Source organism: Haemaphysalis longicornis, unplaced genomic scaffold (genome assembly GCF_048455015.1).
Source record: "Haemaphysalis longicornis isolate Haplotype H1 unplaced genomic scaffold, Haemaphysalis longicornis Haplotype H1 scaffold_10, whole genome shotgun sequence".
Classification (NCBI taxonomy): domain Eukaryota; kingdom Metazoa; phylum Arthropoda; class Arachnida; order Ixodida; family Ixodidae; genus Haemaphysalis; species Haemaphysalis longicornis.
Window position 1 is genome coordinate 154,739,566 of NW_027526204.1, and position 13,135 is coordinate 154,752,700.

General features: G+C 48.9%; 1 protein-coding gene across 1 annotated transcript in view; it reads left to right on the forward strand.

Moving 5' to 3' along the window:
- LOC144160162 (creatine transporter-like) overlaps window positions 1–13,135 on the forward strand; it is a 65,102-nt gene that overhangs the window by 20,031 nt on the left and 31,936 nt on the right. The window contains exons 6-7 of the mRNA XM_077691757.1: window positions 3,595–3,729; window positions 10,713–10,816. Of these exons, the coding sequence (XP_077547883.1) occupies window positions 3,595–3,729; window positions 10,713–10,816 (239 nt within the window). The remainder of the gene's footprint in view (window positions 1–3,594; window positions 3,730–10,712; window positions 10,817–13,135) is intronic.

Genomic DNA, 13,135 nt, shown 5'->3' on the forward strand with positions numbered 1-13,135 from the left:
GTGAACCATCTGTTATTAATTAACAAGCTTGCTAAGTCCGGTGTAGACGCAAGCCTTGTTGCCTTGTTGTCCAACTATCCCCTTGACCGGTCCTTTTATGTAGATGTTAACTACAAAAAGTCTAGTGTTTACCCTGCAACAAGTGGTGTACCCCAGGGTTCCGTGCTGGGTCCCTTATTGTTTTCTGTCTTTATCAATGATGTTTCAACAGTGTTAACAAACTCTTCTTTTCTTCTATATATGCTGATGATGTCAAACTATTTAGGCACATTAGCGGTGTTCAGGACTGCTGTGCCTTGCAGAGGGATGTGTCGGAATTATCGGTCCGGTGCAGGAAAAACTGCCTAATTTTAAACCCCACTAAAACAAAGGTTGTCACCTACAGCCGGAAAACCCACCGTCTGCTGTTTTCCTACAGTATTGAGGGAGCTCCTTTGCAAAGGGTTGATGAGATTAGGGACCTAGGGGTGCTTTTCGACAGTACCCTCTCTTTTTCTCCTCATATTAGGCTCATCACCCGGCGAGCACTCCGAAGCCTTGGAAATGTGTGTCGGATTACAAAGGAATTCTCTTCTCCAGATCCATTTCTAATGTTATACAATGCAATATGTATACCACAGTTAGAATATGCTTCTGTTGCCTGGAACGGCATCTCCAAATCTAGTAGTGAATTAATAGAACGTGTGCAGAAGAAGTTTTTATCCATATTTAAGCACCGTCATCACAATCACAGTTTTCATCCTGATTCTGACTTACCCATAGTCCCTTCCATCCCTTCCTTGAACTGCAGACGTATGCGTGCAGACCTTACATTTCTTCACAAAATTGTTCATGGCAACCTTTCTTGCGCAGACCTGCTTAACTGTTTAGAGTTTAGTGTACCACAAAAGCCCACCAGGTCGCATCGCCCGTTCTTGACCGCTGCGCGCAACTCCAATCATTCTCCTGTGCGCAGAATGCAGAATTGTTACAACCGCTTCTTTGAACGCCTTGACATCTTTCAGAAATCCTTTACAATTTACCGTACAGCGCTGTTGAATACAGTATGTTAAACACCTATGATATGTCTGTCGCTCTTTTTTTTTCTGGAATTTGGTTTCTCTGCGGTTGTGTCTATCCAACTGATAGTTGCCTATTTTTGAAACTGTTTACTGTCATTTGTTCGTATTATCATTTGTCTCTACACTCCGTTGTTTTTGTTGTATTACTGTCAAACTTTGTTGCTCTGCCTGTCGTGTGGCCTTTACGACAGGCAGAGCAACATAGGCATCTTCTTTTTTTATTTTTTACCTGTACCCAGGCTCCGCCTGTGCTTTATTTGTCATTTTCACTACTTCAATTTGTGTGTCTTGTCGCTTGTTTGTTTCTTGCTATATGTTTCTTGTATTTTGTTTTCATGTAACTACCCGTGCGCCAGCACTCAGGCCTCTGGCTGTTCCTGGGCACGTAAATAAACATGATTGATCGATTGATTGATTGATTATCATTATTATTATTATTATTATTATTATTATTATTATTATTATTATTATTATTATTATTATTAGCCCTCAGTAATTCATTAATTCACGATTGCCACTTTCTCTAATATGCTGACGATGTCAAAATACTTAAGACTGTTGCAAACACCTCAAGCTGTTCTGCCCTCCAGCGAGCGATCACGTCTTTTTAATATTGGTGCTCTCGCAAAAATCTTCTTATTAATACATCAAAAACTAAGGTAATGACATACCCTAGAAAAACTGACAGCATATTGTTCTCCTATAACATTAACGGTGAAGCACTACCACGTGTTGTGGAGGTTAAGGATCTTGGTGTTAATTTCGACGGTAAGTTGGGCTTCTCCCCGCATGTCCGGGAGGTCACTCGGCGAGCCCTCCGATCCTTTGGCGTTATATGTAGCCTATCAAAGGAGTTCAACGAGCCGGGCTATTTTCTCAAGCTGTACACGACTACTTGTCATCCGTAGCTCGAGTATGCTTCTGTGGTATGGAATAGCACATGCAAAACACTCTGGATGCCTATTGAAAGTGTCAAGATAAAGTTTATAACTATTTTCAATCATCGCTTTGCTAGCCATAATCATTTTGGGTCATTCTCTGTACCGATGTTAGAGGGCTTAAACTCCAGACGTATTAAGGCTGATCCTCTTTTCCTGTGCAAAATCATTCACGGCATAGTGTCTTGTGGTGAAATGCTGCAACATGTTCCACTCCATGGGCCGCAAAAATCCACCAGAAGACACGACACATTTTTTAATCCCAGCTGTCTGTGTGGCTTGTGCCCTATGCTTCGCCTCCAGTGTACGTACAATGCGTACTCCAAATATTTAGACATATTTAATAATTCCTGTACACAGTTCCGCAAACACGTCTGTGAGCTTGTCATTAAGTGACATTTTTTATCCTCTGTTCAGGCGCGGTCACACGAGCACGAAGTGATGACAACACAATCCTCTCTTTTGTTATATTCCCCTTATTCAATGTCTGGTTTTCTCTACATGTATGATCCTTCTATGCTCCTTTTCTTATATATAAGCTATCTTGATTCACTCCGTTTCCACGCAACTAAAGATTGCTAACATTTATGTATATTTTTGAAATTATCTGTGTATGACGATCCCTGGCGTGGTGTCACATGCCTTACAGCAAGGCACTGTACTTGTTTTTGAGTGCATATGTGTGTGTGTTTTTTCTGTGGGTGCCTGTATATTCTGGTGTACGACAGTGTGTGTGGGTGTGTGTGTGCTTGCGTGCGTGTGCGTGTGCGTGTGCGTGCGTGCGTGTGCGTGTGCGTGCGTGTGTGGGTGGGTGTGTGTGTGCGTGCGTGCGTGTGCGTGCGTGCGTGTGCGTGTGCGTGCGTGCGTGTGTGTGTGTGTGTGTGTGTGTGTGTGTGTGTGTGTGTGTGGGTGTGTGTGTGTGTGTGTGTGTCAGCAACTCTGTCATTTAATTGCACTACCTATGAGGTGCAGGCATCTTACATTGCCTGGCTTTTTTTCTTCATGCGCCCGCACAAAGGCCCTCCATCTGTTCCTGGGCACGTTAATAAACGATTGATTGATTGATTGATTGATTGATTGATTGATTGATTGATTGATTGATTGATTGATTGATTGTTACATTATCGCAGTCATTTTCATTGAGTATTTGCTTGTATATTTCCTAAAGTTTCACGTGCCTAGAACGTTGCGCTGGCTTAGTGACATGACTTGCACCACTACGATTCTTGTTTTTGCTTTGTCAGGTTTCTGTAACTATTTTTACTTTATTGTTTCTGTAATATGTACGGTTTTTGTGTGTTGTGTCGCCTTAATTTGTGTTTTTTCTGCTTTGTATATGGTGTACCAGCACCAAGATCTTAGTGTTGTTCTTAGGCACCGAAAATAAAGGTTGATTGAGTGATTGATTGTTATTATTATCATTATTATGTTGATGATGCGCAAACTGTTACTTGGGTGCAGCTGCCGCGCGATGTTCCGCAGGGCTCGCGCCCTGAGATGCAGTGCCGTGCGTTGTGGGCGATGCGTGGCGGGCCACTTTGCTTCCCGGAGCGTGTCGTTCTGACGCAGGGCCCGGTTCCCGCTCGCACGCGCAGGTGGTGATGGTGTCGGCCGTGGCGCCGTTCTTCATCCTCGGGGCATTCCTCATCCGGGGCGTCACCCTGGAAGGCGCCACGAAAGGACTGGAATACTACTTCGTCCCAGACTGGTCCAAGGTCATGCGATTCGAGGTATGAGGAGGCCATGATCTGCTTCCTCAACTAGTTTTTTTTTTTTTTTTTTTTTTTTTGGGGGGGGGGGGTACCTCCGGCAAGGTCGTTCCGTTCCTTGCAAAATCATTCCGCCGGGCGGAACGCATCATCGCATCACCTACGGGACGACTTATATTCGACTGGAACTCCCTGAATTCAGAAAATTTGACATGGTAATATGGACCCGCCGCGGTGGCTCAGTGGCTAAGGCGTTGCGCTGCTGAGCACGAGGTCGCGGGTTCGATTCCCGGCCGCGGCGGCCGCTTTTCTGATGGAGGCGAAAAGCAAAAACGCCCGTGTGTACGAGATTTCGGCGCACGTTAAAGATCCCCAGGTGGTCAAAATTAATCCGGAGCCCTCCACTACGGCGCGCCTCATCGCCTGCGTTGCGTCGGCGCGTTAAAGCCTACAATCAATCAACATGGTAACATGGAAAGCTTAGAAAACGACCCTTCACCTGCGCACCTTTACACCCTCACAAAAACTCTTGGGCACCCACAACACAAACTCACTAAAGTTCACCTTCAACTTTCCACCTAGCATATTCAGAAGTTCTAAGCCGGAAAATTGACCCAGAATGCAATACTGCAACGACTAAGGACACGATTACACACATGGTGAAGGGGCGTGTTGTCTACTGGAATAAACTTAACATCCAGTTTTGTTCAGCACACATAAAATGAGAAATTGAAACAAGCAGGAGGAGGAAAAACACCTTTCAAGACAATTAGTGTAAGTGTAAGTGCTTTTCATTCAAGTTAACAATTTTATGCTTTCATATTTCCCACCCAGGATTTTACCAACTGAAGGTAACAGGCTGACGAATATTGATTTCCTTGCACTTAAAGTCAACATTTAATGCCCATATGTAGGTCTTGTGACGTGGCGGCAGATGACACGGACCATGTAGCGATGAAGCGATGTATTTACATAATGGTTAAAGAACTATTTACATAATGCCAAAACGGAGCCCGGCCTGGCAGCGCGACGCACACAGCTCTTCTTCGTCGTCACCATTATTGGAGGTGGGCCATGGCGCCACGGGGATTGTCCGCCACGTCCAGTGACATCACCCCGCCGGTCGAAGACGACCGTCCCGGTCGACGCTGACGCCAGTTGGCGAATGAGTGCGGATGAGTGTGCGATGAGAAATGCAGACGAATCGCTTGCCGTCACGAATGACGATGATGGTGTTGATTGATGCCTGGCCCAGCAACAGCAATGGCTTCAGCCGCGACGAAGCGCCAAAGGTCCTAAGGCCACGTCGGACGGAAGGGCGGGGGAATCCATCTTCGGCTTGTATGGGCACGGCTCATCTCGGCTTGTCGTCACTTGGGTCTTTCGGGCTGGGGACACGAGGCGGGGGACATCGTCGTGTGGTGGTCTCTGCTGGGCTGGGTCAGCAGAGACCACCACACGACCACCACCACAGAGACCACCACCACAGAGACCACCACAACTATAGTGTCAGCTCTCTGACACTATATTTTTGGAGACAAGAAATGCTTAAAAGATGGAAGCATATTACATATTGTAATGTGAAAGCATTAAATGGCCCATCGAGCAAAGAAACATCATCTGGCATATGTAGCAGAAAAACAGATTTTTTATGAAAATTTGGGATGGTATCAGAATACACAAGTGTCTGGAATGTGATTACAGTACGCATTTCCGACACCAGTGTGTATTATTGTGCCAGGTGAAGGTGGGCTTTGTGAATACGTTGTGGCTTTTTACTCAGAAAATGTGGACAACCGGTACAGCTCAATGTACCGGTGCAGCTCAATGTACAGTGATTTTGACAGTGCTTGGAACGTAAACAGGGTCAACATTACAGTAGTAGCCACGGAGAGAGAGAAAGAGATGAAACTTTATTCTGCAGCTCAAGTCCGAGCCGCGGAGTTATGAGTCCTCGAAAGAAGGGGGTGTCCCATGGTCCTCCGACGGGAACGGGCTTGGCGGAGGCGCACAAAGAGTTTCAATGTGGGCAGCCAAGAGGGACCACAGGGCTGCCCGTAGGTTTTCAGGGGGAGCGGCCCAGCTAGACCACGAGTAGGGAATATCAGGGGGGAAGGGGTTGGTCGACAGAAATGTGGAAGACGAGGCCGCCCGTACACAGCGCCAATATGTATGTTCATTGTCCGGATAGCCACCGCATACCTGACAGTGCGGATGGCCTGGTGACTTCTGTATGTAGTGGAGGAACAGATCACAGGGGAGGGACAATGTCTGCGCCTGTCTAATATATGTAGCGTGTCTCCGTGACATGAATTTAGATGGGGAGGGAAGTACTATTCTTGCTTTGCGGAGGTTGCCGAGATGTTCGCGGCGCCTTTTATGGTGCATTGCTCTATCCTCTTTTGGATTGTATTCCTCAGGCCACGGCTGATCGAGGGCTGCCCGGGAAATGAGCGTCGCGGGCCAGAGCGTGAGCTCGTTCATTACCCTCTATGCCCTGGTGGCCAGGGATCCATTCGAGGAAAACGTGTAGGTGGGGATGAGCGTGCATGTCAGGCTAGTGTGGACAAGGGACGGAATGTCATTCGAGGCGAAGCTTCGTAGTGCTCCCTGACTGTCCGTGCGGACTGCAGTGTGGGCGGTCCGATGCTGGTGAAGTGTAATGGCTTCTGCGATGGCTTGAGTCTCTGCAGCTGTGGGCGAGGGGACGTTGACGTGATGCCGTACGAGAGCTGTGCAGGGGCCAACTGATGCCGTAGTCGTTGTATGGTCCACAAAACGGGCGTCCGTGTAGTAGGTGTCATGGATTGGTTCGGGCAGATGTTGAGCGCGAGATGCTCTACGTTCTTGATCTGTGGCTCGACTCATGTGTTTTGGTATGGGTAGCACAGTGATTCTTGGTATGCTTTCCCAGGGTGGCGGCGAGGGAGTGATGGGTGGGAGGTGGTCGGTGGGTAAAATGAATATTGGCATGACGACATACCAACTCAAGTGGATTAATTAGCAGTGACTACAGCTGCCATCAGAAGCACACGGCCGTTTCACCAAATCGAATTTGCCTGCAACTTCACACACACGCACGCACACACACACACACACACACACACACACACACACACACACACACACACACACACACACACACACACACACACACACACACACGCGCGCGCGCGCACACACACGCGCACACGCACACGCACGCACACGCACGCACACACACAATTCTCACATACCCACTCAAAGGGGGTGTCTAACGACAATTACCACTGTTATCAGAAGCTCATGGACAATTCCCTCACTCTCATAACCAACCTAATTCTCACGTACCGACAGAGTACGACTGGAGGCTGACGATGAAAAGTACTGTCAAAATTCACAGTGGATTCTCCAGTTCCTGTTGGCTGTGATGTCAACATACCCACTCAAAGGAACACATTATCGCATTCTTTCTGTATTTATTTATTGCACCATTTTGCCACAGGGCATCAATGTAATGGAGGGATACAAAAAAGGAAAGTGGCGGGACGCATTAATACGGAGCCCTCCACTGCGGCGCGCCTCATCGCCTGTGTAGCGTCGGCGCGGAAACCTCATAATCAAAGGAGAGGTATACAGCTTTGCCGTGAAAAGATAGGGGGTGGGGGGGCGCAGCGTTTCACAGTTTGTGAGTAAAGCACGCGCTGCGCGCTTCTAGCTGCCGTCTCAACAGCGCACTGGCCACGCTTGCAGATGGCGCAATTAAACAATTAACGCCAGAAAAACGGCTGGGGTGCGATCGCTCATCGCCGAGGGCCCCAGGCCTGAAAAAGGCGTCCTGCGAAATAGTAGCGGCCAGCGACATGTGGTGCAGACCCCTACTGTATGCTGGCTCGAAGACGTGAGCCTGGGTAACGAGTCCACAAAGGACGACGACCATTGCGAGCACCACACCCACAAGCGGAACAAAAAATGGCCGCGGCTTAGCTCGGATAGCCCTGGGTATGCAAAACGAAAGCTTGGCTTGGCCTGCTTGTCTTGGTGCCAGTTGTCTACGGGTGTGGTCCCGCCTCGGGCATTTTCCGAGCCGAACGGCTCGCAGGCCAATGTCCGCGGGGTGGCCAGGCGCCGCTTGTCGACGACGGTTCAAAGCCTGAAGGGGCCTCTCGGGTGCACACATTCAGTGGCTTCGCCATGTGTTAGGCGCTGGCCCGCATACCCGCAAGACAGCCGCCGAACCGCCATCATGCTCAGCGGCATATTTCACTGCAAATTTCCCTTTCATGTTTTACCGATTCCTGTGACAGAGGAATCAACCACAGTTTTTTTTTTTTTTGCTGTGCCTTGGTTGTAACTTTGTGTTTTATTCATGTATGCACTCTCTACAACAATGCCTCAGAGAGAATGTCGGCATGTTAAAGGAGTACTGACACTAAATTTCTCGCTTTCGGTTTTTATGCTCTAAGGGATACCTAGTGGTCCAGTAATTACAAAAACCGAACCAAAAGCGGTCAGCCGCCAGCGTAGAAATAATTGGACATCCACGATTTACCAGTCCTGGACGGTCCGCGGGCAGCCTGAGGACTGCGTTCGGACCGGAAGTCCCATTGGAATACATGGGAAATCGAGCGCCTGATCGCGTCTAGGCTGTTCGCGGACGATCCTGGACTGATAATCGAGACCCGCCGCGGTGGCCCAGTGGTTAAGGCGTTGCGCTGCTGAGCACGAGGTCGTGGGTTCGACTCCCGTTCGCGGCGGCCGCTTTTCTGATGGAGGCGAAAAGCAAAAACGCCCGTGTGCACGAGATTTCGACACACGTTAAATATCCCGAGGTGGTCGAAATTAATCCGGAGCCCTCCACTACGGCGCGCCTCATCGCCAGCGTTGCGTCGGCGCGCTGAACCCTACTAATCAATCAATCGACTGATAATCCAGGAGACCCATTATAATGCATTTATTCCAATCAGTTTCAAACTCGGTCGTCGCGCGCCAAACGGCCGTCCAAATGCAGGACGGCGAATCTTACGTCACGGTTTCCGTGTCGTCAGGGACGTTTGCCGCATCGTCTGCTACGATTGCACATGGTCCGCACTCGCCCGCGCAGTCGACATGTCGTCTGAATCGTCGGACTCGGAGGAGTCGATGCCACCCGACAGACAGACAGAACAACTTTATTTCGCCAGGCCAATAGGCCGGCTGACGTCTTCGCCGACGTCCGTTTTTAATAAAATCACTGCGGCTCGAACCGGCGCATACTGTGATAGCAACAGCTTGTCGCCACTCTTCTAATCAATCTGATCGCGAAAAAGAAGTTCCACATGCGACAAAGTAGATGTTAGTGTGGTGAAAAATTGTTCTCGGGGTTGTTATCAGAGCTGAATTGAAAAGCGGCGTTCAGATATTTGCCGTGATGGTAAGCCTACGCTGACCGGAAGCGGAGGTTCGGCCGGTTCGGCGCTCCTACCCAGCACTGCCTGCACCGCGGTGCGGCGAGCGGCCGAAAGATGGCGCCACCTGCGCACTAGAATCAAAACAGGCCACTGCAGATGTCTTGGTCACCGATCGCTGAAACGGCAATTATCGCCAAAATAAAGCTCCACATGCGAAAAAGATTATGATAGTGAGGTGAAAAGTTGTGTAAGGGATGGTCATTCGCAGTTGTACAGATAGCGGCGATCAAATATTCGTCCCGATACTAAGCCTAAAGTTACCAATACCCAAGCTGACCCGAGCAACGCCGAGCCCGCTGGCTTGGCCGACAGTTCTTGCGGCCGCCGCCGCGCACGACCTCAGTCCACGTTTAGCGCTGCATGTCGTCGCGTGGAAAATAATGCATCTTGGCGTCGTCCTCGATTTGCTCGGACAGGCTTCCACGAGCAGTACTTCGCATTCCGCGAGCTTGCCATAGCACAACTTGGGCGAGCTCGGCGACGGGCACTGCCGCGTCGCCGCGGTGCGCGTCGACACTGCGCAGTTTTCGGCACCAGTGCAAGGGAACACCATGGGCCGGCCACGAACTGAAGAGCAAAGACGTCGAACACGCAAAGTGCGCAAAGTTTTCAAGCATTGCTCACACAGGTACACCCACGTCTCCTGCCCAAACGAATACCACCGACAACAGCAGCGCAGGATATCGTTTCCAGTTCCAAAAACGGTTATATAGCCGCGTTTACATGAATGCGACGAGTGGCGCATCGCATCGCATCGCATCAATTTTCTAGCACATCGCATCCATGTTAACGGGGCTAATGCGCTAGGAAAGCGCGTCGCATTAATGCGCCAGACCGGGGTAGATTGAGACGCGTAAGTCGACTTTCGAAGTGCATGTAAACGCGAGCGCATCGCATTAGAAATTATGTCGACAAGAAAAGTAAGCCCTGCAAACGCAGCTTTGCATTTAAAAACGTCTAAATCGAGTGTAAGACGCCAGAAAATGCAAGTCCTGAAAAAAGAACAGAACCAGCCGTGCCGGAAGCTTTGGAAGCGCCAGAAACGCTGCTTTACCTTCGATGTGCGACACCGTATGGCGCCACCATCGCACCACGGGTAATGCGCTACATGTAAACGCTAGCGCGTCACATTACTCGTGATGCGCCAGGAAATCTGACGCGCTGCTATCGCATTCTGTCGCATTCATGTAAACGCGGCTTATGACGTCACCCTGAACCGGACAGACACGCCGGCCAATGTTTCGTCGCGCCGAAAGCGATTTCGCTAGTGCTGCCGATTTGTGGAAGCTCGCGGACGGGACACTCAAAATCGATTTTACACGTGATTCCGGCCTCGGATCGCTGTAAAAATTTCTGCGGGGCATCTGTACAAACTACTGAAGCCAATTGTATCATTTTTTAGGCGTCAAAATTTGGTGTCAGTACTCCTTTAATAAATAAGCCAACGCAACGCATGCAACAGTGCAAGTGCTTGCAGGTGCGTAAATGCATAACGTTGATGAACACCGTGTGGGAGCGTCCCACTGAGGAGCGGGCAGCAGGCGGCCCCGCTGAGGCGCGCTCACGTGAACGCAGGTGTGGCAGCAGGCTGCCCAGCAGGTCTTCTTCTCGCTCAGCGTCAGCCAGGGCGTCGTCATCTGCATCGGCGGCTACAACGATTTCCGCAACACGCTGTACCAGTGAGCTGCATTCTCTTCTCATAGGACCCGGAACGCTCGCGTCATTGGTGTTGCTGACGCGTTTCCCTCTTACGGTGTTTTAAGCGAAGCTTATATTGCCACGGTTCCGTGTATTTTTCTTGCCTGCGAACAAAGGCTCCTGAGGCTCCGCGTGTGTTTGAAACGCGAGCCATTCTAAATGGCGTTGGAGAACTAACGCCCTGGTGTGGGCTATTAGCATGCGGTCCCTACTAAACATAATTTGGACCTCAAGCTCATGCGTCTCATCACTTAGTTACAGTGGATTAGTTATTATTAATAGGCAGCATTTTCAAGATCAGTAGAGTCAAAATACAAGTGTGTGCGTATATGTACGTGTCTTTCTTGTGGATGACCTCGGTCAACGCTGAGGCGAAATAAAATTTGCCCATAGCCTTCACCTAAACTCTCTGTCGCCTCTCACATCCGCTCATGCACATCGACCTCCTGGCGTAGCTGCACGTTTCTACGGGTGTAGGAAAAAATGGTCCCGGAAAAAATGGTCCCGGAAAAAATGGTCCTGGAAAAAATGGTCCCGGAAGAAATGGTCCCAGAAAAAATGGTCCCAAATCCAAGGTAGGAAAAAATGGTCCCGGAAAAATTGGTCCCGAAGCCAAGGCAGGAAAAAGTAGTTTTGTTCGAGTAAATCCGGTTAATCGCACCAAGAACGTTTGTTTTACTGAAATTCAGGTTGGGTTGCTTTCATGGCCTCTCCCATATTTATTTTCTAATTTGCCGTTACGCTAGCTTAATCCACTGATGTTTCGCATTGATGACGTCTCAACTACATATAGCATGTATAAATCTCAGCACATCTCTGTTTTGAACCCGCACGTTGTGTGAAGGAGAAACCACTTCTACACAACCTCGGCAGGTGAAGGTATACCGACACGAAAAACAGGATCCTGGTGATGTGTAGTGAAAGGAACGAGCGTCAGAGGGGGCTGCCCAGGGGGCTAATCAGGCGTGGACGGGGGCTTTCGTACGACCTTTTGTAAAGTTTGTACGAAAGTTCAAGGCATATCAAGAGAAAATTTCGCCTTCACATTCTCAGAGTTGTAAGCACCCCCTGCAATTTTTTACATGTTTTTTTCCTTAACTTTTCCTTACACTATTTGTTGATATTTGTTTCTCTTGAATGATTTTTTCTTATGTTTATTCATGCTTTGGAGTTAAAGATTGTATATTTTAATTGTATTTACATTTTGGTGGCCGGACATTTCGGTGCACGCACTTTTCAGCGCACGGACGTTTCAGCGCACGGACGTTTCGGTGCACGATGTCTCGGTGCGATCATTTCGGTGCACGGGATGTCTCAGACATTAACTTAAAGCTTTAGCTTTAATATTTTAATTTCGATATGACTTTACGTTCGAGAGTTGGGTTTGGGCCGCACTGCGCAGAAACGCAGGCTAAACCAAGGCGGAGCATCAGCGCGTAAATCCCTATTTCAATTTACACCGATTCTGATAAAACCTCGCAGCGTAGAGCTTTAATGACCTTCCAGACACTGAGATAGCTGTGTCCGACTAAGCTTCTAAACCGGCGGTTCCAGTCCTCGCAGTTGTTTGTGCGGTTTTAATCCAATTACTTGCACTAAATTTTTAATCGATGCTCAGCCCTACCATCCATCCATCCATCCATCCATCCATCCATCCATCCATCCATCCATCCATCCATCCATCCATCCATCCATCCATCCATCCATCCATCCATCCATCCATCCATCCATCCATCCATCCATCCATCCATCCATCCATCCATCCATCCATCCATCCATCCATCCATCCATCCATCTGTACATACATCGCCCACCCATCCATCCATATTTTAGCCTCCACAGGAGTTCATTTCTGCGGGTTCGTTTCTCGGCCGCGGCGGCTGCTTTTCTGATGGAGGCGAAAAGCAAAAACGCCCGTGTGTACGAGATTTCGGCGCACGTTAAAAATCCCCAGGTGGTCAAAATTAATCCGGAGTCCTCCACTACGGCGCGCCTCATCGCCTGCGTTGCGTCGGCGCTTTAAACCCTACAATCAATCAAGTTCATTTCTGCCCCTTGTAGGAATATTAAAGCATTCCATCTCTTTCTCAACCCTTTAACTAAAACGCAAGCGCACAAAAGCAAAGCCGCAAAAAAGTTCAGATCTGACTAACTTGAAGAGAAACACGTCGACTGGAGCATGGGACCATTTTTTCCTAGATGGTCACTGGGACCATTTTTTCCGTGACCATTTTTTCCGGGACCATTTTCTCCGGGACCATTTTTTCCGGGACCATTTTTTCCGGGACCATTTTTTCCGT